The sequence below is a fragment of the Notamacropus eugenii genome, chromosome 4 (genome assembly GCF_028372415.1).
Source record: "Notamacropus eugenii isolate mMacEug1 chromosome 4, mMacEug1.pri_v2, whole genome shotgun sequence".
NCBI classification, from domain to species: domain Eukaryota; kingdom Metazoa; phylum Chordata; class Mammalia; order Diprotodontia; family Macropodidae; genus Notamacropus; species Notamacropus eugenii.
Window position 1 is genome coordinate 163,063,353 of NC_092875.1, and position 26,997 is coordinate 163,090,349.

Here is a 26,997-nt window from a genome sequence, read left to right on the forward strand (position 1 = left end):
ATTTTGCCTAGTGAATTCTAGTTCTGTTGCATATTGTGTGAACCTGGGGAAATCATTTAGCCTCACTGATTCTGTTTCAATATCTGTAACACAATGGAGACAGAACCAGAAAATCTCGAGGGTCCTTTCCAACTCTAAATTGGTGGCCGTATAACAAGGTATCACTGGTTTTCTGGTTGCTACTGCTAATAGTGAGTGCAGATTACCTGAACAGAACCAGACTTTCTTGTTGTCTAGTGCTTCCTTAGAGACCCAAAACTTTTATTCATGGTACAAATGTTGCATAATGAACATATGAGTGCATTGAGCTTCATGTGACCGTGTGCCGTGTGGTATGTGAAGGGATCACTATATTTGTCACTTTATTGCTATTTTTTTCTGAAATGAAAAAGTCACTGCCCACTGAACACCTCTCTTTAATGGCAAGCTCATTTTTCAATGTTATAATAAGTCCAATGCCTTCTCCTACATAAAAGAAGGATTACCTATTGATTACAGAGTTCTCTCAGTGTTCCATATGACATAGTAATTGTACCAAATTTAGCACAATAAAATGTCTCCGGTAAAATCTGTAGTTTATAAAACTTTTTAAAAAAAGTGTTTTAACCACCCACACTAGAAAAACAAAGTAGATGAAAAAGACATACTGCATAGAATCTGACATATAGCTGATTGGACAGCCCATTGAATTTATCATGAATGACAGCTGCAGATGATCAATAAACCAAGCTGAAAATTGAATGGGAGATCTTTGGACTGGATCACATTTAGCAAATCACAGTATGCTTTCAAAAATCCCAAGCTGTTTACTTTCTCAAAAGCCCATCCTCTTTAAGGCCACTAGTTCCCCAAGGATCTATCTGGTTACAAACTGTGGAATGCCATGATCTCAGAAGAATCAAAATGGTAGCTTATTCAGGGACAATGGAATGAGTTTAAATGAGCTACAACATAATATTAATGATGATAATAATTTGCCTCTGAGACCTCATGTAAAAATATTATCAAGGACAAGTGAAAACAGAAGTGGGCATACTTCAAGGACAAGAGATGGACAGGTTGAGTGTACTTTCCTACCATTGTGATAATAAATGAAAAAGAAGGTTTCCAATTTGGTTGATATTTTATGGAAGATTTGTTGAGGAGGGACAAGAATCATGCAGGATGAAAAGGCATTGAAATGTTTACTTAGTGCCCACCCTGATGAGAACATAGGAATAATTAAGAATTTGAGTAAATGAAGGGCCTATTTCTATATGTAAAAAATAAAGGAAACTGCTTGATCTGGAAAGATTAATAATGCTAGAGTCCCAAATAGACTGAAAGAATTCATTATCTTCTCCATATCTTCCCATTTTTGTAAAAAATTCAATAAAAATAAGGAGAAATGTAAAAATGAATAAAGAAGAGAAGGCTGGAGGAATGGCATTAGGTGTGAAACAATACAATTACCTCTACTTGGGCTTTCTCTTACTCTCCTAAGTGTACTATAACTCTAAGAGGCGCCTAATTATAGTTAAAATAGAGTCTCCTCTTTCCTCACATCCCAAATTCTGCCTACATAATACTGTTACCTTACCTTCATGGCTAGTATGGTCTCTTCTCCTTTGGGCCTTCTACTGTGTGAAATTTGTAGACTGAACTAGGAGTTAGGAAATACTGGGTTCAAATTTTACCTTAGACGCTATATGACCCTGTGAAAGTCTCCTAACTCTCTTAGCCTAGAGTTTCTTCATTTGTAAAATGGGAATGACAGCAAATGTGACATTTCCCTCATAGGCTTTGTGTAAGGATCAGTCAATGAAAAACACTTTGTAAACCTTAAAACCTATATAAATAACAGTTTTTATTATTATTACTGAAGGGCATCTAGGTAGTGTCATAGTACGTGGACTGACCAGCCAGAAGTCAGGAAGACTATTCTTCTTGAGTTCAAATCTGGCCTCAGACACTTATTAGCTATATGACCCTGGGCAAGTTACTTAACCCTGATTGTCTCAGTTTCCCCATATGTAAAATGAGCTGGAGAAGGAAATGGCAAACCACTCCAGTATCTTTGCCAAGGAAACCCCTAATGTGGTCATGAAGAGTTGGACTTGACTCAGCAACATTATTGTTAGTTAACTATTGGTTTTTGCCTTTTAACTATAATTTTATATCTGGTTTCATTCTATAATCTATTGCTTTCACATAAAATACTATTCCTTGAACAATACTGGGACCTCCGGTTACTTTTCTACATATTGGTGTGTATTCCTTGCTTTCTACAATGACAACAGCAAAGATCATAGAAATTGTCAATCTTTTCTCCCACCTGCACATGGCTAAACTGTGTAATGCTCATTCAGTTGGTTCAGTGGATTTTCCCCCAGAAGATTTTAGAAACCAAATAACTCACTTCTCATGACAAGATACAAAACTTTCTCTGACCCCTGTACCAATTCTCCAAGCAAATAAAAGTATATATCCTGGTCTTCTCACTATAATAAACCCCAGGGAAGACAAAAAAATAAAGGTTTTTAGTTTTATTTGATTTTCTCCTGTACTTTATGGCTAAACTATTTTAGTGATAGCCTTAGTGGAAGTCCAAAGAGAGATTCTGTTTTCCTAACTGCAGTTTTTCCTTTAGCAGTTTCTCATTGGTTTATAAATTCTTGAATTGGCTTTTCTTTTTCTGTTTTTTTTTTCCCTTTTCATTTTGATTTATTGAAACCATCATCTATCTAGGAAACACACCTGTCTGATCTAACCAGTCAGTAGCCCAGGAAAAGTATGATAACATCTGTGTTCCACCAGCCCCTTCCCAACCTTTCACCAGCTTTGCCCAGCCTGTAGGAGATTAGATACACTATCATCTAGTTTTGACCTTGCTCAATTCTTCTATGTTTCCACCAAATCCTCAACCTTCTGCCATGTCTGCATATGAAAGCTCTCTCCTGACTCTCTCTTATGCAACTCTCCTTACTCTGACCCCAAACATATAGACTGGCCTTCACTAGGTGGATGATACAATAGTGGCAGTCTGAAGAACATGTTATACTGGTTTTGTTGCTGGGTTTTTATTTCTTTGATCAGGGGAGAGTCTAGGTCTTACTTTAAAAGCAAAAATATGTGTATATTATTTGTATATATGCATATAACATACATGTATACTTACATATAAAGGTAATATACTGTGAGTACATATTGTAAGTATATATAATATATGTATATTTGTGTGTATTTATCATGTATGTGTGTATATATTCTTTCTAATGAATGCTATCCAATTCCCCAAAGATGACTGGTGCTTTTTTGTTTGATTTTTACCATGGAAATGGTACCAAACTGTGAAGTGAACCATCTTTGTCTTTTACCCACATTAGCATTTGAACTCCTGTGTCTTGGGAGAAATTAGAGGGATTTTCGATGATGTAATTCCTAGTATCATTCTGACTTTGATAGAAAAGTGCTTAGCTGAGATTTTTTTATGTGATATTTTCCCCAGATGACAACTTTGCAGCCTCCAGTTTTACTAAGGCAATTGTGTTTCTCTGTTTTTGCTTCCTTATTTATATTGGTAAGGACATTCATAGATGAAAATATTGTGAACTTTTTCCCACCTCTCTGTGACGGCAAGCAAAATTGGATCTTTTGCTGTTTGTGTTTTAGTATAATCAAGGGCCTCTGATTGAGTCTTGCCTTTGTCAATCAAGAGTCTTTACAAGGAGTGAAGTACAGAAATGAAGTTTCTTTAACTAGAAACAGTATATGTATTTGTATTGTTAATTATTTTAATGTGATTAAAGATCTTTCCCACCCATTAATGGGCCTGCTTATTAAGGGGAGTTTCATTAGGGAAGATTTGTGGGAAGGCCCAAGACTTTTGTTAATGAGGCACTGGTTCTTAAGGATTGTGATGCCTTGTGGCTCTAAAAAAGGTATAAATACTCTGAGTTGAGGTTTTACTTTGGGACTTACTGACTGGAAGAGTTTGTTTGGCCAGATGAGGATTCTGGGAAGCTGCTAAACGAGTCCCTCCAGATTTGAAAACCCAGATGTTGGTGCTTCCCTCTCTGGTATCTATGGCCAGACAGTTACACTTGCCTTTTGAATTCAGGCAGAGGAAGCCATGTCTGTTAATCTTTGATTTCTCTGTATTTTCTTTGAAGTTCCAGGTTCTGACTCCACTGAACTAGGTGAATGATATATGTGCTTGCTTAAAGGAATGATATATGTGCTTGATTAAAGTTATTGTTAACCCTTTGAAAGTAACTTTCCTTTTATGAATGCAGATTTAAGAACCTGTGATAGCAGCACCACCCCCGTGCATGTTAGGGTGCTCACTGTTACACTTTCCAATCTTCTCATACTTTACTTCTTCTCCATGTAATCTATGATCTAGTGACTCTGGCCTCCTTGCTGTCCCTCATGCAACCAATCCATTTCCCAATTCCAAACATTGTCACTGGCTCTTCCCCATGCCTGAAATTCTCTCTCTCCTCATCTATACTTCCTAACTTCCTTGGCTTCCTTCAGTTCTGAGCTAAAATTCTATCTGCTATAAGAATCCTTTTCCAATCCTCCTCAGTGCTACCTTGAGGGCTACCTGCAATTCACCTTGTGTGTGTGTGTGTGTGTGTGTGTGTGTGTATGTGTGTATACACGTACATACACAATACATATATATCTATACGTCTATATATCTTTTCACTCCATAGGTATTTACATCCTATCTCTCCCATTAGAATGTGAGTTTCTTGAGGACAGGGCCTGTTTTTGCCTTTCTTTGTATCCTCAGTGCTTGGCACAGTGACTGGCACATTTTCAGCTGTTTTTCAGTTGTTCAGTTGTTTTCAATCTTGTTTGATTCCTTGTGATCCCATTTGGGGTGTTCTTGGCAAAGGTATTGGAGTGGTTTGCCATTTCCTTTTCCAGCTCATTTTATAGATGAGCAAACTGAAGCAAAGAGAGCTAAATCACTTGCCCAGGGTCACATAGCTAGTAAGTGTCTAAGGCCAGATTTGAACTCATGAAGATGAATCTTACTGAGTCCAGATCCAGAGCTCTATCCACTTTGCCATCTACCTGTCCAACTGACATATAGTAGACATTTAATACTGGTTGACTTCACTTGATTTTCTTTTTTTGACCAGACCTGTCATTTGATCTATGTAGGGAATGAGGTGCAGAAATTCCCTCTACATACAGATCTGTAATTGTTTTAGGATTGCAACACTAGTGAGCTACCTGAATCTCTGGCAGGTTGAATTATTTGCCCTGGGGGCACACAGTCAGCATTGGTCAGAAGCAGGACTAAAACCCAGGTTTTCCTTACTCTGAGGCTGGTTCTCTATCACAACTCTGTTCACCATTTCTCTTTATTATGGCAACGCAGCAACAAAAGTCCACCAAAGGATCTGTTGGAAATTCCCTCTGTTCAGGGCTCTGGGTCTCAGATTCCACAGAGAGTCACCAGATAGACATCTGGAAGTTGTTACTGGTTTCCTAGCACAGTTTAAAGATTTACATTAGAGGTGTATGTAATTAATTCTGAAAATCTGAGTAGTTTTGGTTACTTGAATGAATCTAATGCCTGAAATAGGTCATATTCAGAATGCTGTTGGTTTTGTGATCAGTTTTCTTTTAGAAATGAAACCCCAAAAGCAAAAAAAGATATTGTGCTGTGATCTACCATTATATTTATGTGACATATCAGATGTAATCAAATTTAGCCTTTGTATTAGAATTTGCTTATGCCAGGAGATTACATCCATTTGTGAGGCTCATGAGCGTGATTACCCTCATTGTGGAAACATGGAAACATAATTAATGAGTCTAATATCATATAACACAGTGATTGGGTTGGGGTTATAATTTCCAGTCATCCACATCAGGTTCGGGCTGCTTTCAGGACTCCTAATTGTCCATGTTAAATTGGGTCTGTGATATAATTTCTTTTTCTTTTTTTTTCCTCCCCCAGAGGTAAGGATGAACAATCCATTTAGCTTTTGAAGATACAGCAAAAGGCCGGAACACAGGAGGAGGAAAAAGGAAAAGGACGTAATTATAAGCGAATAGGTCTGACCTTGGTGATCTTATAGAGTTTAACGCAAATAGATAAAACCCATTTTCACTTATTTCTGACAAAATGAACAGCTGTCTGAGAGAGAATCTATAGGTTGCTTTTCATTTCATTTTTTCAAAGTACACAGACTTTTAGTTCCTCCTAATAAGAAAAGGTCTATCACGGTTATACGCATACACACACACATACATACTTACACATATGTGTGTGTATATATACACACATATATACATCTATATATATAGACATTCATATACTTACATGCACATACACATATTCTAAAAAAGAAATATTGAATTCCTTTCTTAGAAAGGAGGTATCATTGTATCAGCATGAAAAGGATATAAAATCCATAGTTTTTTGAAAGATTGTTACAGTATCCTTATTTTAGTTGTAGCAAAATAGAGCTCATATTTTACTTGTTCTTCATCTGAGTAGGAGCATATCATTCAAAGTATTTGGGATAGGAGGCAAATTGCAGGATTTGAGGTCAGAAGACATGGGTTCAAAGACTTTTCCTGTTATTTCTTATTGGTATGTCCTCAGAATAGTTATTACTCCTCTCCAGGCTTCAGTTTCATTCCCTGTAAAAAGGAGTAGGCCTAGATAGCCTCTAAGGTCCCTTACATATCTATTTTATGCTCGCTCGACAATAAGGACAGATGAACCGTCATCTTCTTCTAATAATCTAAATGGAGACTTTCTTGATCTCAGTGGCTAGTGCCCTTCCCCCAAATGATCTTCTATTTCTTCTGTAGATGCTTATTATATATGCACTTTTTGTGTTTATGCTAAGCTCTGCCATTATACGTATTATGCCATAAGTATGCAAAGAAATAAGCTTTCTATTTACTTACATATGTGTATAGTTTATGCTTAATGTGCATATATACATACACATATACATATATTTTTCTGGTTGTGTGTATATATGTGTATATATGTATATATACACATATATATGTATATATAGATATAGGTGGAGATGGGAGTGGGGAGAACCTTTATTCCCATGATACTATGTAATATCAATGAGGGCAAGGACTATTCCATTTTTATTTTGTATTCCTAGCATCTGGCACAATGCCTGGAATGACTGCTTCCTATATTCTCGTTGATTGAATGATCAATTGCTTGACTCGTACTGATCATGATCATTGCAAATAAAAATCAAAAACTTCATAAGAAAATGAAACAACTGACAGGATGATCTAAATTTAAATTCTGCACTGACATGATTGTATCTCATAAAAAATACCACTTGATTTGGGGAATTTTTTTTTTTGTAAACAGATTATACCCATTTGCTTTCCCATAGAAAGAAGGGCAGTGTGGTGTAATGGAAGGAACCCTCCACAATTTGGTTCTCTCATCCTTTCTTGGTTTGTACTCCTCCCTTTTACAAACTCTACGTTCCAGTCAAACTAGACTACTTGCCATGCCTTGAACTCAATATTGCTCCTCTCCGCTTCTCTAGGATAGCACAGGCCTAGTACAGGTCAAAAGAGTTTCAGGGTGAAATGAATAATTTATTTAAAGTTTACATTTCAGAATTTACTAAGTTTCTCTCGGTTTCTATCTCTTAGTTTTCTCTTCCCTCTTTTCTTTCTAGTTCCTTTATCTTTTTTCATCTTTTCTTTCAAATATTTGTTACATAGGTATTTCCCTTTCCTTCCCACTTCCTCCAGTCTTCCTCTTCTCTCTTCCTGCTTTCTTTCCTTCCCTTCCTCCAGCCTTCCTCCACCTCTATCCCTCTCTGTACCTCTCCATCTTTTTTCTTCTCCCTTCTCTCAACCTCTTCTTCTTTTGCCTCCCATAACATGAGGTTAACATATCTGTTATTTATTGAATCAAACTGCATGATTTCTGTTACTAATTTTAAAATTCAGTTAAATGTTACATTTTCTCTTTAAAAAATTAAATTTCCTTGCATTAATTTGTAGCCTGTAGTCGATTTCTCCAGTGGATGGGGTGGCTCTTGCCAAGAATAACTGACATTTTAAAATGCTTTGCACTCCTCACATTTGAGTCTCACAACAATGCTATGAGGTAGGTAGCAGAATTACTTTGATTCCCCCCTTTAAAGATGAATACCTGGAGACTTTGATGACTTGTCCATGGCCATACAGCTAGCAAATGTCAGAAGCAGGGTTCAGATCTATACATTGTTAAATCCTGGTCTAACTCTCTAGGTGCCTCTCAGAGAAGAGATTTCTCATTCTTTTATTGATGCTGTGGTAGACTCCAAAAGACAATCCCTCTCCCTAAAGTCATAGGCCAATGCCAGAGGAATTTATGCCAGGGAAGAATTTTACAAAATGTCAGGAGAATCCTGCAAATATTTTAGAACAAATTGTTATTCCCATTATCCCTATTGCTGCCACCATGTCATCAAATAATAGAATATGCATTGTCAAACCAGAAAATGCCATTTTCTTGCAAACTTTCTGTATAGAAGTCTCTTAAATAAGACTAGATAGTGGAGGAAAGGTAAAAGTTGGAGAGGAGTTTCACTGTAAAATGCTGACTGAAATATGAAGGTATTGGGAAGTATTATACTATTTGACTCACAATTTATGCAGATACCATTTATTGTCTTTCCTTTTCACAGAGACCAGCACATTCTTTCTTCTGGAATTATTGAACTGAAGTGGGGATAGGGGCTGAGTAGAAATGGAATGAAATGTTTTAACCACCCTTCTACCTCCAAAGGCGAGTCACCATGAACCACTCTCATATCCTACCGCACAGGTGGCCTAGAGGGTGGACTGAGGTAAAAGAGAAATGGAAAGAGAGAAAGGGGACAAAATAAGGGAGAAGCAAAATGGCATCACAGGATGTATGGAGACTACTAAAAATGGTGGCATAAATTGAAGCCTAGATTTCTTTAAAAAATGGCAAGACAAAAATAAAAAAAGTAAAAAGCAAAACAAAACAAAAAAGGACAAGACAGCATTTCATTTCTGATTTTGGATTTCATGCCCTGTTTAACAGACACAATATTAGGACAAGATCAATTTTTATGTCAAATTAAGTGCTCATTAATATATGACCAATTGTCCCATTTTCTTTCTTGATTTCCATCTAGGAGACAATGTTTTATTCTGTAACATTTGCAGGACTCTTCTGAAGCATGTTTGGAATTAATTTGCAAAGTAGCTCTTAAATACATCATTCTATTTATCTCTAGGAGTTGCTAAATGACAACTTTTCCCAATGGTCCTATTCTGTACAGTTGACTGGTCAAACAATTCATTTTGAGGCTGTTTAACAAGAGTAAGCTCAGAGGAGTTAATATTTTGCATTTTTCAATAGCTTCATTTAAATATCTTTTATATAGTCCCCATTACTAAAATACCTATCTGCTTTGACTTTGAGTGGCAATGTAACAAGAAATAATGGAAAAGCATTGAAGAGTGGATTATTTCCCTTCATTCCAAGTAGCAGATTACTTCAAGATCAAGTCTATAGTACAGTCTGTGGTCTGCCAGCCCATGAACACTATTATGAATATATTGAAATATATTACAGACATGGTACATTTAATATTATTCAAGTCACATCAGTATGATGGGTTTTCTGTTTCTGTCAAAGCCTACATATTTACAGGCTTAAGATGGCAATGTTTGCTTGGAAAGAGCCTCACTACCTCCAAAAAGATGGTCAGTTGTTGAGCACTAATTCCAAAGCTTTTAACAAAGTCTCTTTTTTTTTTATCCTCTGATGTATTCAATGATTAGGATCAAATTCTGATATCTTGATAAAGAAGCAGTTGGTATTTTCCCAATGCTTCGGAATTTCTGATAGACCCAAGGTCTCTTTGAGAGTATTGAAAAGCAACATTTAAAAAATTAAGGGATTCTCAGTAGAATGCTTTAGCAATGTATGTTCACTAATAAGCAGTCCTAGATTATTACACGTTATAGCAATCACATGGAAGTCTTTTTCTAAGGCAAAATTCTAAAACCAAAGGGTGTGACAGAATGTTAGACGTCCTATAAAAGGAATTCAATATCAAATCCAGCAAAAAGATGGCAACCAAGTAAAAGTATGTCAAACAGTTGTATCTGACAGCAATAAAATTACAGATATGAATGTTTTGAGCTAGAAATAAAGTTGAAAATAAGGATGGGATTAGTACAGGTGTTAATGTAGTACATGGCTCTCCTCAAGGCGCAAGTTTATTTTCCAACAAATGTGTTTGTCATTCTGAAGACCAGGGGCCAGTTAACTTGGTTTTGAATATTTTGATAATTACATTTAAATATAATTGGTTTCTTTTGTAATGCTATTTTATTTTATGCATTTAAAGCATGATTCTGAGAAGTTCATAGGTTTCACCAGAGTGTTAAAAAGGGCCCATTGCATTAAAAAAGCCTAAGAATCCAAGGTCTAGACCTAAGCTTAGTGTTAGAGTAGTACTGAATACTTAGATTATAGATTCATTTTTTAAAAATAGAGATCCACATGAAAGGAAATCAAATGTTTATAATTAAAAGAAGAATCACGATAATTTTGATAACATTAAGACTAGTGCTACTAAAATTAATTTGGGAAGCAAATATTTAAGAGAAGATGAATAGAATTTTGCCTTACTTTCTTTGTTTTGCCCATTGCCTTTAAGATGGAAAGATTTAGGTCTTCCAGGGCTGCCAGGACATTCTCATATTCTCCAAGGTGCTGAGAAAAATATTCTGAAAGCAAAAAAAAAGATGCAAATAGATATTTCAAGTGTATAAGAACAAAAGTTCAATACAAAACAACAAAAGACCAAAACTGGCACATATTTAGTCAGAACTCAAATGTAATTGAAAAGGCAACGATAACTGATGGGTAGAGGGGTTTTCAAATGCGAATAAATCACTCATAGGTCAATTTGTCTTACTTCAGCTAAGAAAGATACTGGGTTGCAATTCTCATCTTTGAAGCAACATTCTTTCCTACAAAAATTTATAAATCTGTATTCACTGACAAGGCAGGTTCGAAGATCCAACAACTCTCACTAGCAGGATGTAACAGATTTTACTGTTCTAGTTATCTCAAAACATGAAAATTCTATTTTGTTTTTATCTAGTGAAATATTTGAGGAAATCAAAAAGTCAGTAAAACTACAGTTTGAAAACTACTCATAAATAAAATCAACAGGTTACTTACATTCTATTAAAGATAATTGCGTATTGGAATGTAGTTATCTGTGTGACCATAGCCTCAATATCTTCATCCATGCGGAGGCAACTGTATGGTATAGAGTGGGTAGAGAGTTGGCCATCAAGGCAAGGAGACTAGTTCACATATGGTCTCAGATACTTATTAGCTGTATGATCCTGGGCAAGTCACTTAACCTCAGTCTATCTTAGTTTCTTCAAGTGTAAAATGGGGATAATAATCACCTCCCAGGGTTTTTGTGAGAATCAAATGAGATAATATTTGTAAAGTACTTAGAACATTTCTCGGTACATAGCAGATGCTTATGAAATTCTTCTTTCCTTCTTTCCCTCCATATCAGAGTTACCATGAAGATTAAATAAGTGAATGCAATGTATGCATTATAAAGTCCTATAGAAATATCATCCAACATTATTAAAAGGAAAGGTATTGGACTAGTGATTTCTTTGATGCAAGGAATTCTCAGGTGAGAAAACTAAATTTCCTCTACCAATGAAGGTTGGCACCTTGTTTGCAACTTATAGTAACAACCCTAAAGCGGTGGCTAGAACATTGAGAGTTTGAGCAATATCTCAAAATACTGAGAGTTATATAGACAATATGTTCCAGAGGCAGGATGGACCTAGATCTTCCAGAATTTGAGACCAGCTCTCTATTCATTATGTCATACTGCCGATTATCATTACCATCATCATCATCATCTTATTCTTAATAATGTTATTATGGATAGGAGTTTATTCATATACTATTAGTGGCCACTGTCTCTAATGCATTGCTTCTTCATCTTCCTGTTTTCCCTCCTACTCTTCCCTTTTCTTGCACTACTGGATAGACACATTTTTAATGTTTCATTAATGTAATTATGAATGTAATTAATTCAAATGTTTCATTTAATGTATTCAAATATTGAAATGGATTAAATGGATCAAATCTCATCATTGGTGATATTCCCTCCAAATATGCAGATCACACCTAAACAATGACACCAAAAAACCAAAAAAATGGGGGGCAGCTAGGTGATGCAATGGATAGTGCGCTGGCCCTGGAGTCAGGAGGACCTGAGTTTAAATCTGGCCTCAGACATTTATAGCGTGTGATCCTGGATAAGTCTAACTCTGATGAACTTTCAAAAACAAACTATTAGGGTATCAGTCCTGATGGAATCCTCATTGGTGTGTCATAGACCTTGCATTTTACCCTATTTTGCTTAATCTTTTATCAATAGTTTTGATAATGAAACAAAAGGCATCTTTATTAAATCTGTAAATGACATGAACCTGGGAGGAAATGCTAATAGTATATTGATAGAGTTAAAAGAATCCTGAAAGACTGGCTGGCTGGGTGAAAAGGTACAAGATAACAATTGGATGGGAAAGTCTTGTGAAGTCTTGAACCTATGTTGTAAGGAGTGAGTGAGGCCACTGCTAGGTCTATGCCCCAAAGAGATAAAAGAAAGAGGAAAAGGACCCATATTTAGAGTAATTCTTTTTATATCAGAAAATGACTGCAAACTAAGTGGGCATCCCTCAAAGGGAGCATGGCAGAATAAATTATGACATGAGAATGTAATGATATTTGCTGTTGTTCAGTCATTTCAGTTGTGTCTGAGTCTTCAATGACCCCATCTGGTGTTTTCTTGGCAAAGATACAAGTGTGGTTTGACATTTTCTTTTCTAGATCATTGTGTAGATGAGGAACTGAGGCAGACAAGGTTAAGTGACTTGCCCAGGGTCAGACAGCTAACAAGTATGAGGCCAGATTTGAACTCATGAAGATGAGTCTTCCTAATTCCAAGCCCAGAGCTCTATCCACTGCACCACCTAGCTGCTCATGTAATGAGACTGTTATGCTAGTAGAAGAAAATATCAAAGGGACAGTTTCTGAGAAACTTGGAAAGATTTGTAGAATATGATACAGAATGAAGTCAGCAGAGAATAATTTATTCAATGACAATAATAACATTGTGAAAACAAACAGCTTTTAAAGACTGTTTTGTACAATGTCCAATCAAGACTCTAGAGAACTGATGATAAAGAATGCTACCCACCTCCCTACAAATAGATGATGGATTCAAGATACAAAGAGAGACATGTTTTTGGACATGGCCAATGTGGCAATTGTGCACATTGTTACAAGGGTTTTGTTTTAAATTGGGGACAAGGTGGGAGAGAGAGAAAAGAAATACTTGTTAATTATTTTTTAAAAAAATATATAGAGTGGGGAGACCTCACTTAACATGTGAAAAAGTGAGAAATTTTGTTCAATATGAGCAAAGCAAAGTGATGAAGCTGTACAAAAATGTTAATGTGAATTTTGGTTACATTAATAGACTGTGTCCAGATCAAAAGAGGCGGTAGTCTCACCATATTCACTTCCTCGTTGTGCCACAGTTAGACTATTGTATTTAATCCAGGGCATCATATTTTAAGAGGGTGAATGACAAACTGGAACGCTTTCAGAGAAGTTATTAGGATGGAGAAAATTCTAGAAATGGTATCACATGAGGAATGGGTGAAGAAACAAAGACCTGACTAGCTGATTTCATATAAACTAAAGAACTGTCAGATGAAACACCTTAGACCTAACCTCTGTGCCTCTAGTTCTGATGGATGAGTTTATCTTTCTAGGAATCAGGCCTGACAAATTACTTCCTGCCCTTTCCACACTGTGTCACTTACTCTACAGGCATTATCTTTATTTCTCTCTCATCAAAGCGTTTGACTTTGCTCCTTGGGTTCCCCAGCTGTGAAAGGGGGGATTTGGGCTTGTGTTTCAGGGAACCAGACCTACTTCCATGCCATTTACCAGGCATCTATTGAACAGATCTCTGCAAGTGCCCCCTTTCAGCATCCCCATAGATGAATGTTCCTTGATAGCAGAGACTATCTGGCTTGTTTTTATCTGTATCCAAAGATATGGTAAACAATTAGTTAATATTCTCTCACTCACTCTTTGTGTATCCATCATCTGTACTAAGTATACATGATATATGTAACCATCAATCAATGTATCTCCATATATATATGTATCTATCACCTATTTATCTACCTATCATCTATCACATCTCTACCTATCTATCATCTGTGTCTATATATGTATGCTATACATAACTCTCAATCCATGTATCTTGATGAATGTATGTATCTACCTATTGTCCATCTATCTATCTATCATCTACCCATTTATCTATCTGAAAAAGAATGTGGCTCATATTCCTTGTAAATCTAGATGATATAATTAGGAATAGTCAATGGAAGTTATAAGGGAGACAGATTTAAGCCCACTATATGAAGGAACTTTGTAATAATTAGAGCTGTTCTGTAATGCGCTGGGCTACTGTGTGAGGCAATATGTTCCCTACCACTGTAAGTGTCAACCAGATGATTACCTGCCAGGGAGTTTGCAGAGGAGAGGATTACATCGGTTTAGAGGTCAGGTCAAATGAAATCTAGTGTAAGATCCTTTCCAATTTAAGGGTCTGTGACTAGGGCACTCAGTTCCTTCTGTTCTGTATAAAATTCACAGAATCATAAAATTTTAGAACTGCAACTGATATCAAAAATCACCTAACCCATCACCTCATTTGGTATGTAAGCTGAGGGCCAAAGTAGCGAAGTGCATTTGCCAACATCACATGGCTCTCCAGTGGCAGATATCAAAATTCCCAGAGGGTTTCCATGGTAGGAGATATCAAGTCCCCTGGCTCCACAGTCACTCTGAGGTAAAATGAAAACTTTTCTACCTGGCATTTAAAGCCTCTCACATCTGAATTTTTAAACATTTATTTTATTTTTAAATTATGGAATAAAACAAACATCTCCATGACATAGTACAATTAAAAAAGATAATTGAACATGAAACTGCAAATCTACCATGCACAATGTGTATTCCTTTTGAATATACAACAGAATTATCATGTAAATTTCCTTTGTTTTCCTTTTTTCTTGCCTTCTCCCTCCTGCCTCCCCACCCCCACCCCTTGGCCCTTGCCCTAGAGATATCTTTCTAGATTTATCTCCCATCTTTTCCTTTCCTGTACTCAGCACTCCAGCCAGTCTGGCCTGATTGCTGCCCCTTGACCTCAGCCTTCCATGCCTTCCTTTGTTCTTTGGCACAGACTAGCTCCTGTCATTGAAAAGCCCTCCCCCATCACTCCTGCTTCTTAGATGCCTCAGCCTCCTTCAAAGCCCAGTTCAGGAATCAGCCCCTCTGGAAAGCCTTTGCTACTTCCCCCTGATGGTTAGTGCCACTATAGGTGGCAAACAAGGTGCCAGCCTGCATTGGTAGTGTTTATGCTCTCTCCCACCTCAAAGTATCTTTTTGCATGTTGCATCCCAGCTTTTCTTCTTGTAACTACAGATCCTAATATAATGCCCCAAATATAGTAGGCACGTGGTAAATGTTTGCCAAATTAAATTTTAGACTGGAACCCACGTCTCCTTATTCTCAGTCAGTTTTCTCCGAAGATGTTAGCTGATGTATGTTAAGGATCCCAAAGAGCCTTCCTTACAGCAAAACTGTGAAGTAAGTGTGGCATCATTATCTCCATTTCACAAATGAGGTCACAAGTTCAGAGAGATGGTGACTTGCTTAACTTTACACAGCTAGTAATATCAAAGCCAGCTCTTTAACCCAGATCTTCCATCCATAAGACTGCTTGAGTCTGTGTGTGTAAATGTCTAACATGCAGTCTCTATAAGAAAACAAAGTTTTAAGTGACTAATATTTATTGACTTGCTTTATCTGTTTTACATGGGCAGGAATCAACACATTGCTTTATGATGACTGTCATCTCTAAGAGAGCATACAGTTTCCTGGAACATAGTATCTTAACCTCCTACCAAGTAAAGTGGAGAATTGTGTGGGTTATTGTAGCAGGTGCTAAGACAGAAGTCTCCATGGGGACATGCCTCGAAGCTCAAAGGAAAATGGAATAAAAATAGAAGTAGCTAATTGACATAAAGTTCATGACTGGTGAAGTACCCTGCTAAGGTTGGCAATGCAAATCGAAAAGCAAGGCAGCCCTTGCTCTCAGCAAGGTCATATTCTAATGGAGAAGACAACACGTATGGAAGGTTTCATCTAGAAGTCAGGTAGAAAAGTCCCATAGTCCTTAGAATTCAATGGCAAAGTAGATGCCAGTGTTTCTCTTTTTAATGTCATTACTACTGATAAAATCGTATCAGTTTCTAACAATGAATTGTTTGACAGTACCAAGGTCTTTGGTGACAATCACTTTGTTTGTTCTAGGACTTTAGAAGCTGTGAGTATAGAACCTATAAGGGCAATTACCAGGCTTCATCTCCATATTGGTTGCTTCCCAAGATTATGGTTGGGGGCACTGGGCTGGAAGCAATTCTTATTCCAAACCTCTTGGGTTCAGGGTCTTGGCTGTCTCCATGAGGGTGTAAGGAGAAATGGTGATCACGGTGGAGGTGGTAATGGTTCAGCTTTCCTTACATTTGCTGCCTCCCATCTCTCCATCAGCCCGCCCTGCTGCTTCAGCTAGGCTGGCTTGTCTGACTCTCTAGGTGGCAGTTGGTGAAGATGACTGGTCCCTTCTCTAAAAAAGTTGCTTCCCTGGATTGATAGCTATAAGTACTGGGCTGGAAGCAGGACCAGTAACTTGGGAATGCTGCCATTTCTGACTGCCCATTGGTGGTCTTTGATTAGCAATTATTGCTTATGGTGATTAGGAAAATGGACTCTTCCTCCACATTGATTACTTCCCTCAGTGATGACTTTAGGGACTGGGCTGGAAATTAAGTCTGATGGTTTTGTTGGGGCACTGCTATTTCCAAGACTTAGGTTCAGTCCTTGACTATTCCCTTCTGGGTCTGAGGAAAGATGGACTCAAAATGTTGTTGGTTTGACTTCCCTGGCACATACTGCCTTCTGTCTCTGCCTCGGGGTAGCTTGTTTTTTCAGCAAGGCTGGCTTGTCTGTCCTGTGGGTGGAAATTGGCATTTGAACCACAAACCACCAAAGCTTAACAATGAATATATTCAGAGTATTCACCAACCACTTTGGCAGACATTAACAATGGAATAAGGAACGATTTAAAAAGTCACAGCTGGAAATGCTGTCACCAAATCCCTATGCTTAACTCTCAGTTGAAAAGCTGAAAGGTCAGCATCTCACAGAGAGCTGTTTGGCTTGAGGTTAGTCTATATTCCCGGAACTTTTTTTGGCTGCAGTGGGGTAGAGTGAGGCATCGGAACTGTAACACCTCCTGTAATTTCTGGATTTATGAGATCCTCCTTGGATCATCTTCTACCCTCTTCCTTTCCCAGTCAATGCTAAGGCAAAACATGTGTTAAGCCAAATCCACATCCTTATGGCATGCAGAAAGACCCCAGAAGCTGCTCCAGTATCTAGCAATACAAGCAGGGGCTCTCCTAATGTCTGACTCAAGTCTCTAGAATACAATCCAGTCCTTGGTAACTTGGCCCCTTTAGATTGTAAGCTCCTTGAGGGTAGGGACTGTCTTTTGCCTCTTTTTTTTTCTTTTGGTATCCCTAGCACTTAACAGAATGCCTGGCACATAGTGGGCACTTCATAAATGTTTACTGATTGACTGATTGACCTTAAACCCATTAGTCATATTAGTTCATGGTTCCTACACCCTCAGTTTTCAGAGATACTATTTAAACTCAATTTAGAATTTTTTAGTTTAGTATTCAGTAGGCAGCCAGGAAGTACAGAAGTTGTATGATTAAATATATTCAATACAGCTCACAAAGCTTTCTTATTGTTATGCTCTCAGGTCAAGCACCCCGTCACATGAACTTTCATTACAATTATCTTCCAGAAATCTATAAATACCTCAAAATACCTAGCTACTAAGAGCAAGGCTTAAGAGAGGGTGTAGTATAAAAGAGAGAGGTTATGAAAACATTTAAAAGCTGGTTAGAGGCAGCAAAGCAATCATTCTGCTCCCTTTAGATTTGCAACAGGAAGCAGAGATGGCATGAATACAAAGCAAAATCAGCTCAGTTTTGCAAGGCCTACCAGCGCTGGAGGGTCAAATACAGTGGCAGAAATTAATCCTGAGACTGACTGACCCTCAGCACATTCTGAGATTTCCAGCCCCAAGCATGTAGATGTGAAGAATTAACATCTTGTTAGGAATGGAGAATATTAAGTGGGGAAGTATCGTGTCAAATATAAAATAGATTTTAATAGTATCAGAAAATTTAATTAAAAGATGAAAAGTAAAAGCAATAAAAATTTTTTTTAGATATTTAGAGATTATATATCCAATTGATTTCTCTCAAAAATACATGAAGAACCAAGAGAACAATTTACACAACAATGGAAAAGCAAATAACTTTGAAATCACTGAGAACTATAATAAATTTACACTGACCATTCCTGATTCCAGAGGACTGATGATGAAGCATGCTATCCATTACAGAGAGGTGTGCAGAATAAGACATAAATATTGAGAGAATTTGTTTTGCTAGACTATACATATCTGTTACCAAAAATTTGTTTTTATTTTCTTTTTCTCCAAGAAGGTGAGGATAGGAGGAAGAAAATAGGTTTCTGTTGATTTTTAAAAAAATAGACAGTTGGGGGTAATACAGATATGGAATATTTTAGGCATTTTCAGATAAGCTCACTGTACTATTTGTTTTACTTAATTTCTTTACTTTGTTAGGGCTACTCTCATGGAGTGGGAATAATCTGTAAATATTTGTAATAGAAAAACAAACCAATATAACTTTAAAAAAAATATACCTGTGAACAGGAGTTCCATGACTGACAATTTATATTGCACGAATGAGGATTCCTTACATGTGGACAGACATCTTTGCTCTTATTGATGGATATAATCACAATATTTTATTTAAGTGAATATAATTGCAAAGACAGGTAACCTGTTTTAGTGGTTTTAGATTTAGATTTAGATTTTTTTGGGGCGGAGCCAAGATGGCGGAGTAGAAAGACACACATACGCTAGCTCTGAACCCACAGCCCATAAAATATCTGTAAAGAAGAACTCCCAACAAATTCCGGAGCAGCAGAAGCCACAGAACAACAGAACAGATGAGATTTCTGTTCCAGAGAGCCCTGAAAACCTCTCACAAAAGGTCCGTCGCACCCCGGACCCAGAGCCAAGCCCAGCCCTGCCTTGGCCACGCAGCACCAAGAGGAGTGGATCCGAGCAGGCTTCAGGGACAGAATCTCCAGTGGCAGCGCAGGTCCTTCCACCCAAGGGGCCCCAAAGGTTGGTGAGAGGGTCTTCTCGGCTTGCCGAGAGGGGAGTGGGGTGCCCCCATAACTCAGGCCCCCTCGGGAGGCAGCAGCAGTGGTGGGAGCAGACCAGGGCTCCCCAAGCAGGCAGGAGCTCAGATCCATTGTTGAAGGTCTCTGCATAAACCCCCTGAGGGAACTGAGCCTGTGAAGCAGCCCTGCCCTCACCTGAGCACCTGAACTTAATCTCACACTGAATAGCAGCCCCTCCCCGCTGAAAGCCCTGAGGCTGGGAAGCAGCATTTGAATCTCAGACCCCAAGCTCTGGCTGGGAGGATCTGGAGGCAAAGTGGGTGTGAAGAGAATACTCAGAAGTCAAGTCACTGGCTGGGAAAATGCCCAGAAAAGGGAAAAAAAATAAGATTATAGAAGGTTACTTTCTTGGTGAACAGGTATTTCCTCCCTTCCTTTCTGATGAGGAAGAACAATGCTTACCATCAAGGAAAGACACAGAAGTCAAGGCTTCTGTATCCCAGCCCACCCAATGGGCTCAGGCCATGGAAGAGCTCAAAAAGGATTTTGAAAATCAAGTTAGAGAGGTGGAGGAAAAACTGGGAAGAGAAATGAGAGAGATGCAAGTAAAGCATGAATAGCAGGTCAACACCCTGCTAAAGGAGACCCAAAAAAAATGCTGAAAAAAATAACACCTTGAAAAATAGCTAACTCAATTGGCAAAAGAGGTTCAAAAAGCCAATGAGGAGAAGAATGCTTTCAAAAGCAGAATTAGCCAAATGGAAAAGGAGGTTCAAAAGCTCACTGAAGAAAATAGTTCTTTCAAAATTAGAATGGAACAGGTGGAGGCCAATGACTTTATGAGAAACCAAGACATCACAAAACAAAACCAAAAGAATGAAAAAATGGAAGATAATATGAAATATCTCATTGGAAAAACAATTGACCTGGAAAATAGATCCAGGAGAGACAATTTAAAAATTATGGGCCTACCTGAAAGCCATGATCAAAAAAAGAGCCTAGACATCATCTTTCATGAAATTATCAAGGAAAACTGCCCTGAGATTTTAGAACCAGAAAGCAAAACAAGTATTCAAGGAATCCACTGATCACCACCTGAAAGAGATCCAAAAAGAGAAACTCCTAGGAACATTTTGGCCAAAGTCCAGAGTACCCAGGTCAAGGAGAAAATATTGCAAGCAGCTAGAAAGAAACAATTCAAGTATTGTGGAAATACAATCAGGATAACACAAGATCTAACAGCTTCTACATTAAGTGATCGAAGGGCATGGAATATGGTATTCCAGAAGTCAAAGGAACTAGGACTAAAACCAAGAATCACTTACCCAGCAAAACTGAGTATAATACTTCAGGGGAAAAATTGGTCTTTCAATGAAATAGAGGACTTTCAAGTATTCTTGATGAAAAGACCAGAGCTGAAAAGAAAATTTGACTTTCAAACACAAGAATGAAGAGAAGCATGAAAAGGTGAACAGCAAAGAGAAGTCATAAGGGACTTACTAAAGTTGAACTGTTTATGTTCCTACATGAAAGACAATATTTGAAACTCTTGAAACTTTTCGGTATCTGGGTACTGGGTAGGATTACACACACACACATGCACATGCACATGCACACGCACATGCACACACACATAGAGACAGCGTGCACAGAGTGAATTGAAGAGGATGGGATCATATCTTAAAAAAATGAAATCAAGCAGTGAGAGAGAAATATATTGGGAGGAGAAAGGGAGAAATGGAATGGGGCAAATTATCTCTCATAAAAGAGGCAAGCAAAAGACTTTTTAGTGGAGGGAAAAAGAGTGGAGGTGAGAGAAAAACATGAAGCTTACTCTCATCACATTCCACTAAAGGAAGGAAGAAAACACACACTCATTTTGGTATGAAAACCTATCTTACAATACAGGAAAGTGGGGGATAAGGGGATAAGCAGGGTAGGGGGGATGATGGAAGGGAGGGCATGGGGAGGAGCGAGCAATTTGAGGTCAGCACTCATGGGGAGGGACAGGATCAAAAGAGAGAATAGAAGTAATGGGGGACAGGATAGGATGGAGGGAAATATAGTTAGTCTTATACAACACAACTATTATGAAAGTCATTTGCAAAACTACACAGATATGGCCTATATTGAATTGCTTGCGTTCCAAAGGGAAGGGGTGGGGAGGGAGGAAGAGAAGTTGGAACTCAAAGTTTAGGAACAACTGTCAAGTACTGTTCTTGCTACTAGGAAACAAGAAATACAGGTAAAGGGGTATAGAAAGTTATTTGGCCTTATAGAACAAAAGAGAAGATGGACACAAGGGCAGAGAGGGATGATAGAAGAGAGGGCAGATTGGTGATAGGGGCAATTAGAATGCTTGGTGTTTTGGGGTGGGGGGAGGGGACAAAAGGGCAGAAAATTTGGAACCCAAAATTTTGTGAAAATGAATGTTAAAGTTAAATAAAAATAAATAAATAAATATAAAAAAGATTTTTCCTCTGATACATATTGTATAATCCTGAGCAGATCACTGATTCTTCCACTATTCCAAGCAACCCTAAAACTCCAAGTTGCCATAAGTAAAGTCCACAAAACTGAAGAAGTCACAGTGGCCTACCCTCTTCCCCAGCTAAAACAAATAAAACAAAAATCTTCAAAGCTTGATTTAAGTCAGAATGTGCAAAATTAACAATGAAAAGGACCACGTTATAATTCTAGGGATTAACATGCATATTCCTATACGGAGAGGGAGAACATAAAACATGAATTCCAGTATGACTGGAATAAAAAAAAATTGCAGCAACCTTCAGAAAGACCAAACATTTCAGGCATACCACTAATAAAATCACAGATGAAATTCTGAGGGGAGAGGTTGTAAAAGCTTTCTGAGAACATATTCACTGAAAATGTTGAGGTGTGGGTGTGGCTACTTGATTTACCATGATTACGAAAAAATAATAATAAAAGATTTTTTTTTCCCAAGAAAAGATTAAAGTCACAAGGAAGATATCTTAAAAAGATGAAGTCTTTAAATAGTTAGAGAATAATGTATTGTTTCACAAAAGGCAATGGAAAAGGTGGGTAGCATAGCCAGAATAAGGCAGCATTTAAAATTTCCTTTTTACCACTCTCAGCCCCCAATACTTTGTTTTTTCTTGAGCAAAGCTGTTAACCAGACAAAGACAAATGGAAAACTGGCAACTAAGTTGATAATTAAAGCCAAGGAAATATGTATATAGCAAAACGTTTTCCCCTCCCTTTTCCCTTGAATTATTTGGTCAATTTCCTCAATTATCCACTTCACTTCCTACAAGAGGACACAGACAGGCCATGATCATCCTGTGTCATGGATACAAGAGAAAGGAAATGGGTGAAAAACAAGATGAGATTTCCTACAACCTCCTTCATAGCTCAAATTACTTTCTCTAAAGGGCCTTTTCTGAGCTCCCTAATTGCCATCACTAGCCTCCTTCTCTCTTTTACCAAAATTACTTCCTACACATTTTGTGTTGATTTAACTGTGTTAATGTGTTTATCCCAGGAGAAAATAAGCCCTTTGAGGGCAGAGACCATTTTGTTTTTTGTCTTAGTCTCTCTAGCTTCTAGCATTGTGCCTTTCACCTAATAGGTGCCTGAATACTAATTGAATGAATGCTTTTTATAAGGAGCAGTAAATGACCAGGGCATAAAAAAACTGTTTTTGTGTAAAGGAAGAATTTTGTATTATTTGTCAAAAGGTATGGGACCTAGCCCTTTTTATGGATGGACATTTTGATGCCTAATATGAGTTTTTTAAAAGGAGGGTTTAAAAAAAATAAACTCTTAAAATATGCATGTGAAGAAGCATATTTTTCAAGAGGGATAATGAACAGTTTTGGAGAGAAATGATCTGTGGTGTGAATTTGAGGACTTGAATCTCTGTCAAAAATGTGGAATGATTCCTCACTGGTGTGGGAAAAATTTAATGTTATTAAAGAGGCGAGAGAAGTCTTTTACTTATTAAAATCTAGAGAAATGTGAGTATGAAGAAATAGAATTTCCAGAGAACTAAAAAGATAGACTACCTATTGAGGACTACAGAGCTGCAAAGGATGATGGTACTTTAGTAAATTTGAATATATATATATATATAATGACATACATCATATATTTTATATTACTTTATGTTATATGTCCAAAGAAAATAAAACTAAGAAAATGAGAAATCATATAAACATCTGGAGGCTGAAGTATTGACTAGAAAAGGACTATCAATGTCTTAGGAGAAATTAGGAGACTTTTAAGGTAAAAGGTCAAGTCAAGAGGACCTCATTTTAGTCATTGAACTAAAAGTACTCTAGTAAGAAAATAACAGGAAGGCAAGAAAAGTCAGTGGCCTTTCGACAATTACAGTCAGTTGAGAGAAGGTTTCAGCTGAGAGATTCCTGGGTGGTTAGAGAGAAATAGTATACCTGCCAAGTATTCCATCCACTTAGAGCTTTCACCCTTCACTTCACCTAGAGCTAGAGAAAGGTGTTTTGCTTAAGGGCTTGTTGCTCTCTGCTGCCACCTCTGGCTTGAGGAGGAAAAACAAAGAGTTAGAGGTTGATTTTTTTAAATTTTTAAATTTTTATTTTTTATTTTTTATTTTTCATCATGGCCAGGAGCTGTTTTGTGGCAAGCTCTGCTCTGATTGAACAGTGTTCTATCAGGGGAAGTGAATAACTGGCCAGGTTGGTTCATATGGCCTTGAGATGACTGGTTTGATGAACCTAACAATTAGTTGTCTGACTTAAAGAGAACTGCAATTTATATTGAGTTAATACTTTCTAAATATCTTTTCAAGGCTAATGGCCAATTGAAGGCTTCTAAGGACTACGTTCAGTCAAGACAAGACTTTTCTCATTCTCCATTTTGAAGAGTTGTGAAGATCAATAGTTACCAGTTTTCTGAAGTGTTGTAGCTGCCGCTGCTCTGTTTGTCCTTCCTTCTCGAAGGGGACATGACATCTTCCCACTGGAAACTGGGGTGTAGATGTTCCTGAAGGGATCGCACTTGACGATGCAAGTTGCCTCAAACATATGAACTTCCCTCCTTAATGTTTCCATGTTTCCTTATCAGCTCTTTAAAGTATGTGACTGCTTTACTGTTGTGTGCATTGATGGGACAATGGGATTCATGTATATATGTATTTATTATTCATGACTTATTATTCATGTATCTTATTTAATATAGATGTTTCTGTAGTCCTTTTGCCTTGTGCTGGTTGTATAGATAGAAAACACTGGGTGGGGGTTAAAGGGCTAGACTGGTAAGTAAGGGAAGTATATTTCCCCTCAAGAAGGTTACCCTAGTATCCAAAGAGAGTTTCAGGGTGAATATCTACTGATAGTTTATCTCTGAGAACTCAGATATGGTAACATGAGAACAGGTTAAAAGAACAAGACAAACTTAGAGAAATGGGGTGTCTCACGCACCTAGGTAAGAGGTGTGAAGCCCCAAAATATATGTTGGAAAGTATTTAAATCCTACCTTGTTGACTAACCCCATCCATAGCAATATGCACATATATGTACACACATATAAACACATGTATATACATATATATGTATGTGTGTATGTGTGTATATACATATATACACATTCACGTTGTGGGGAGATTGGGAGAGACCAGTCAACCATCCTCATTACATATGGGCTTCATGATGACTCACATTAATCATTAATGAGTGGGAAAAATGGTCTAAATGTCTTATTTTTGTGCTGCTGAAATTTATTTTATATTTAATTTAAGAATAAATGACAGGATGAATAGTAAGGCATGGATTTCTCTGTTCTTATGTATTAATCAGTAAGCATGATCTATTTCTTCATAAACTCATCTTATTTTTCACTCAAATTTGAATTCATGTTCTTATTTTCATTTAGGCTAACAGTAGATATTGTGAAGAGAAAGAAAGAGTAGAAAAATCCTGTCTTTTTATTGACATTTTTTGAAACTGGTCAATTTATTCATATATGTTTCTTGTGTAGAATTAATGTTCCATGATTCATTATTTTGGAATTCTGCTATTTGGAATTCTATGTTGCATTTGTTGTTAATGCAGTAGCAGTTTGATGAATTTGAAAAAATGATATTCAAGTACTAGAGGTGGGATTTTAGGAGTAAGAGACAAAAGAAAAATATACTAGAAATGATGCTATTATCTTAGGGAAGTGCCCATGACTTTAAATACAGAATCTCAGAGGACTTCATCTCTAGTTGTGTGCAGAGACATAACTAGGAATTATGGTACTTGAAGCACATTCAGTTGAGCCAGAGTCAAGGTGTGGACAGAGGACAGGACACTCTGATTATGTGAAAGTCTGGCCATGATTTACATGGCTTGGTTGATGACTGAGAATAATACTATTGAGAATAATACTAAGGAGGAAGAGGTAGAAGTGGCAAACTGGGGTTATTTGGCATTGGGCAAGATGGCTCCCAAGAGAGGGGCATGACGCTTGGGTTTGGTGTCATGTCAGAGGTCCAAAGGGCAGGAAGGACACCCACTAGGGTTGAACATCCGGAGTTGCTGTTTCCAACTTTTTATTTCCCCGTTTGGGGTTTTCTTGGCAGATATCTGCCATTTCCTTCTCCAGCTCATTTTATAGATGAGGAAACTGAGGCAAACAGAACAGTAACTTGCCCTGGGTCACACAGCTAATAAGTACTTGAAGCCAAAATGGAACTCATGAAGATGAATCTTCCTGATTCCAAGCCCGGTACTCTATCCACGATGCCACCTAGCTGCCCAAACACCTTGGGACAAATATCCATCTTCATTATAAATTTGATTGTGCTAACTATCACAATTGCTACATTGATTAGGATATAGTCTGTATTCTTTTCCCCAAATATGCATTTAAATGAGATCTATAGTAGTTATTTCTTAACAAAAACATTTCTTTTAGGTAGTTAGTTCATATTTAGGGATAGTCTATATTTGGAACCAGACAGTATTTTAAGTAGGCTCAAAAAAAGTGTGGGCAAGTAAGTAGCACAGTGGATAGAAAGCCGGGAAAAAGTCAAGAAGACTCAACTACATGAGTTGAAATCTGGCCTTAGACACTCACAAGCTGTGTGACTCTGGTCAACTCATTTAACCTGGTTTGCCTTAGTTTCCTCATCTGTAAAAAGAACTGGAGAAGGAAATGGCAAACCACCTCAGTATCTTTGCTGAGAAAACCTCCTAAGGGGTCATGAGGAGTCATGACTGAAAAAATGAGTAAACAACAATGGGCAAAAAAAAAGAACTATGAACTAATGACTCAGATATAAAATAGAATTGATATTTGGGGCAGCTAGGTGGTGCAGTAGTTAGAGCACCAGTGCAGCAGTCAAGAGGACCTGAATTCAAATCTCACTTCAGAACACTTGACACTCACTAGCTGTGTGACCTTGGGCAAGTCATTTAACCCCAATTGTCTCATCCTGGGTCATCTCCAGTCATCCTGATGAATATCTGGTTACTGGATTCAGATGGCTCTGGAGAAGTGGGGCTGGTGACCTGCACAGCCCTCACTCAAAG

At 37.6% G+C, this 26,997-nt stretch overlaps 1 protein-coding gene across 2 annotated transcripts in view; it reads right to left on the reverse strand.

Moving 5' to 3' along the window:
* Positions 1-26,997, reverse strand: part of NECAB1 (N-terminal EF-hand calcium binding protein 1) — a 258,938-nt gene that overhangs the window by 99,371 nt on the left and 132,570 nt on the right. For both annotated transcript variants that reach the window (XM_072603595.1, XM_072603594.1), the window contains exon 5: positions 10,664-10,761. In XM_072603595.1, coding sequence (XP_072459696.1) covers positions 10,664-10,761 — 98 coding nt within the window. The remainder of the gene's footprint in view (positions 1-10,663; positions 10,762-26,997) is intronic.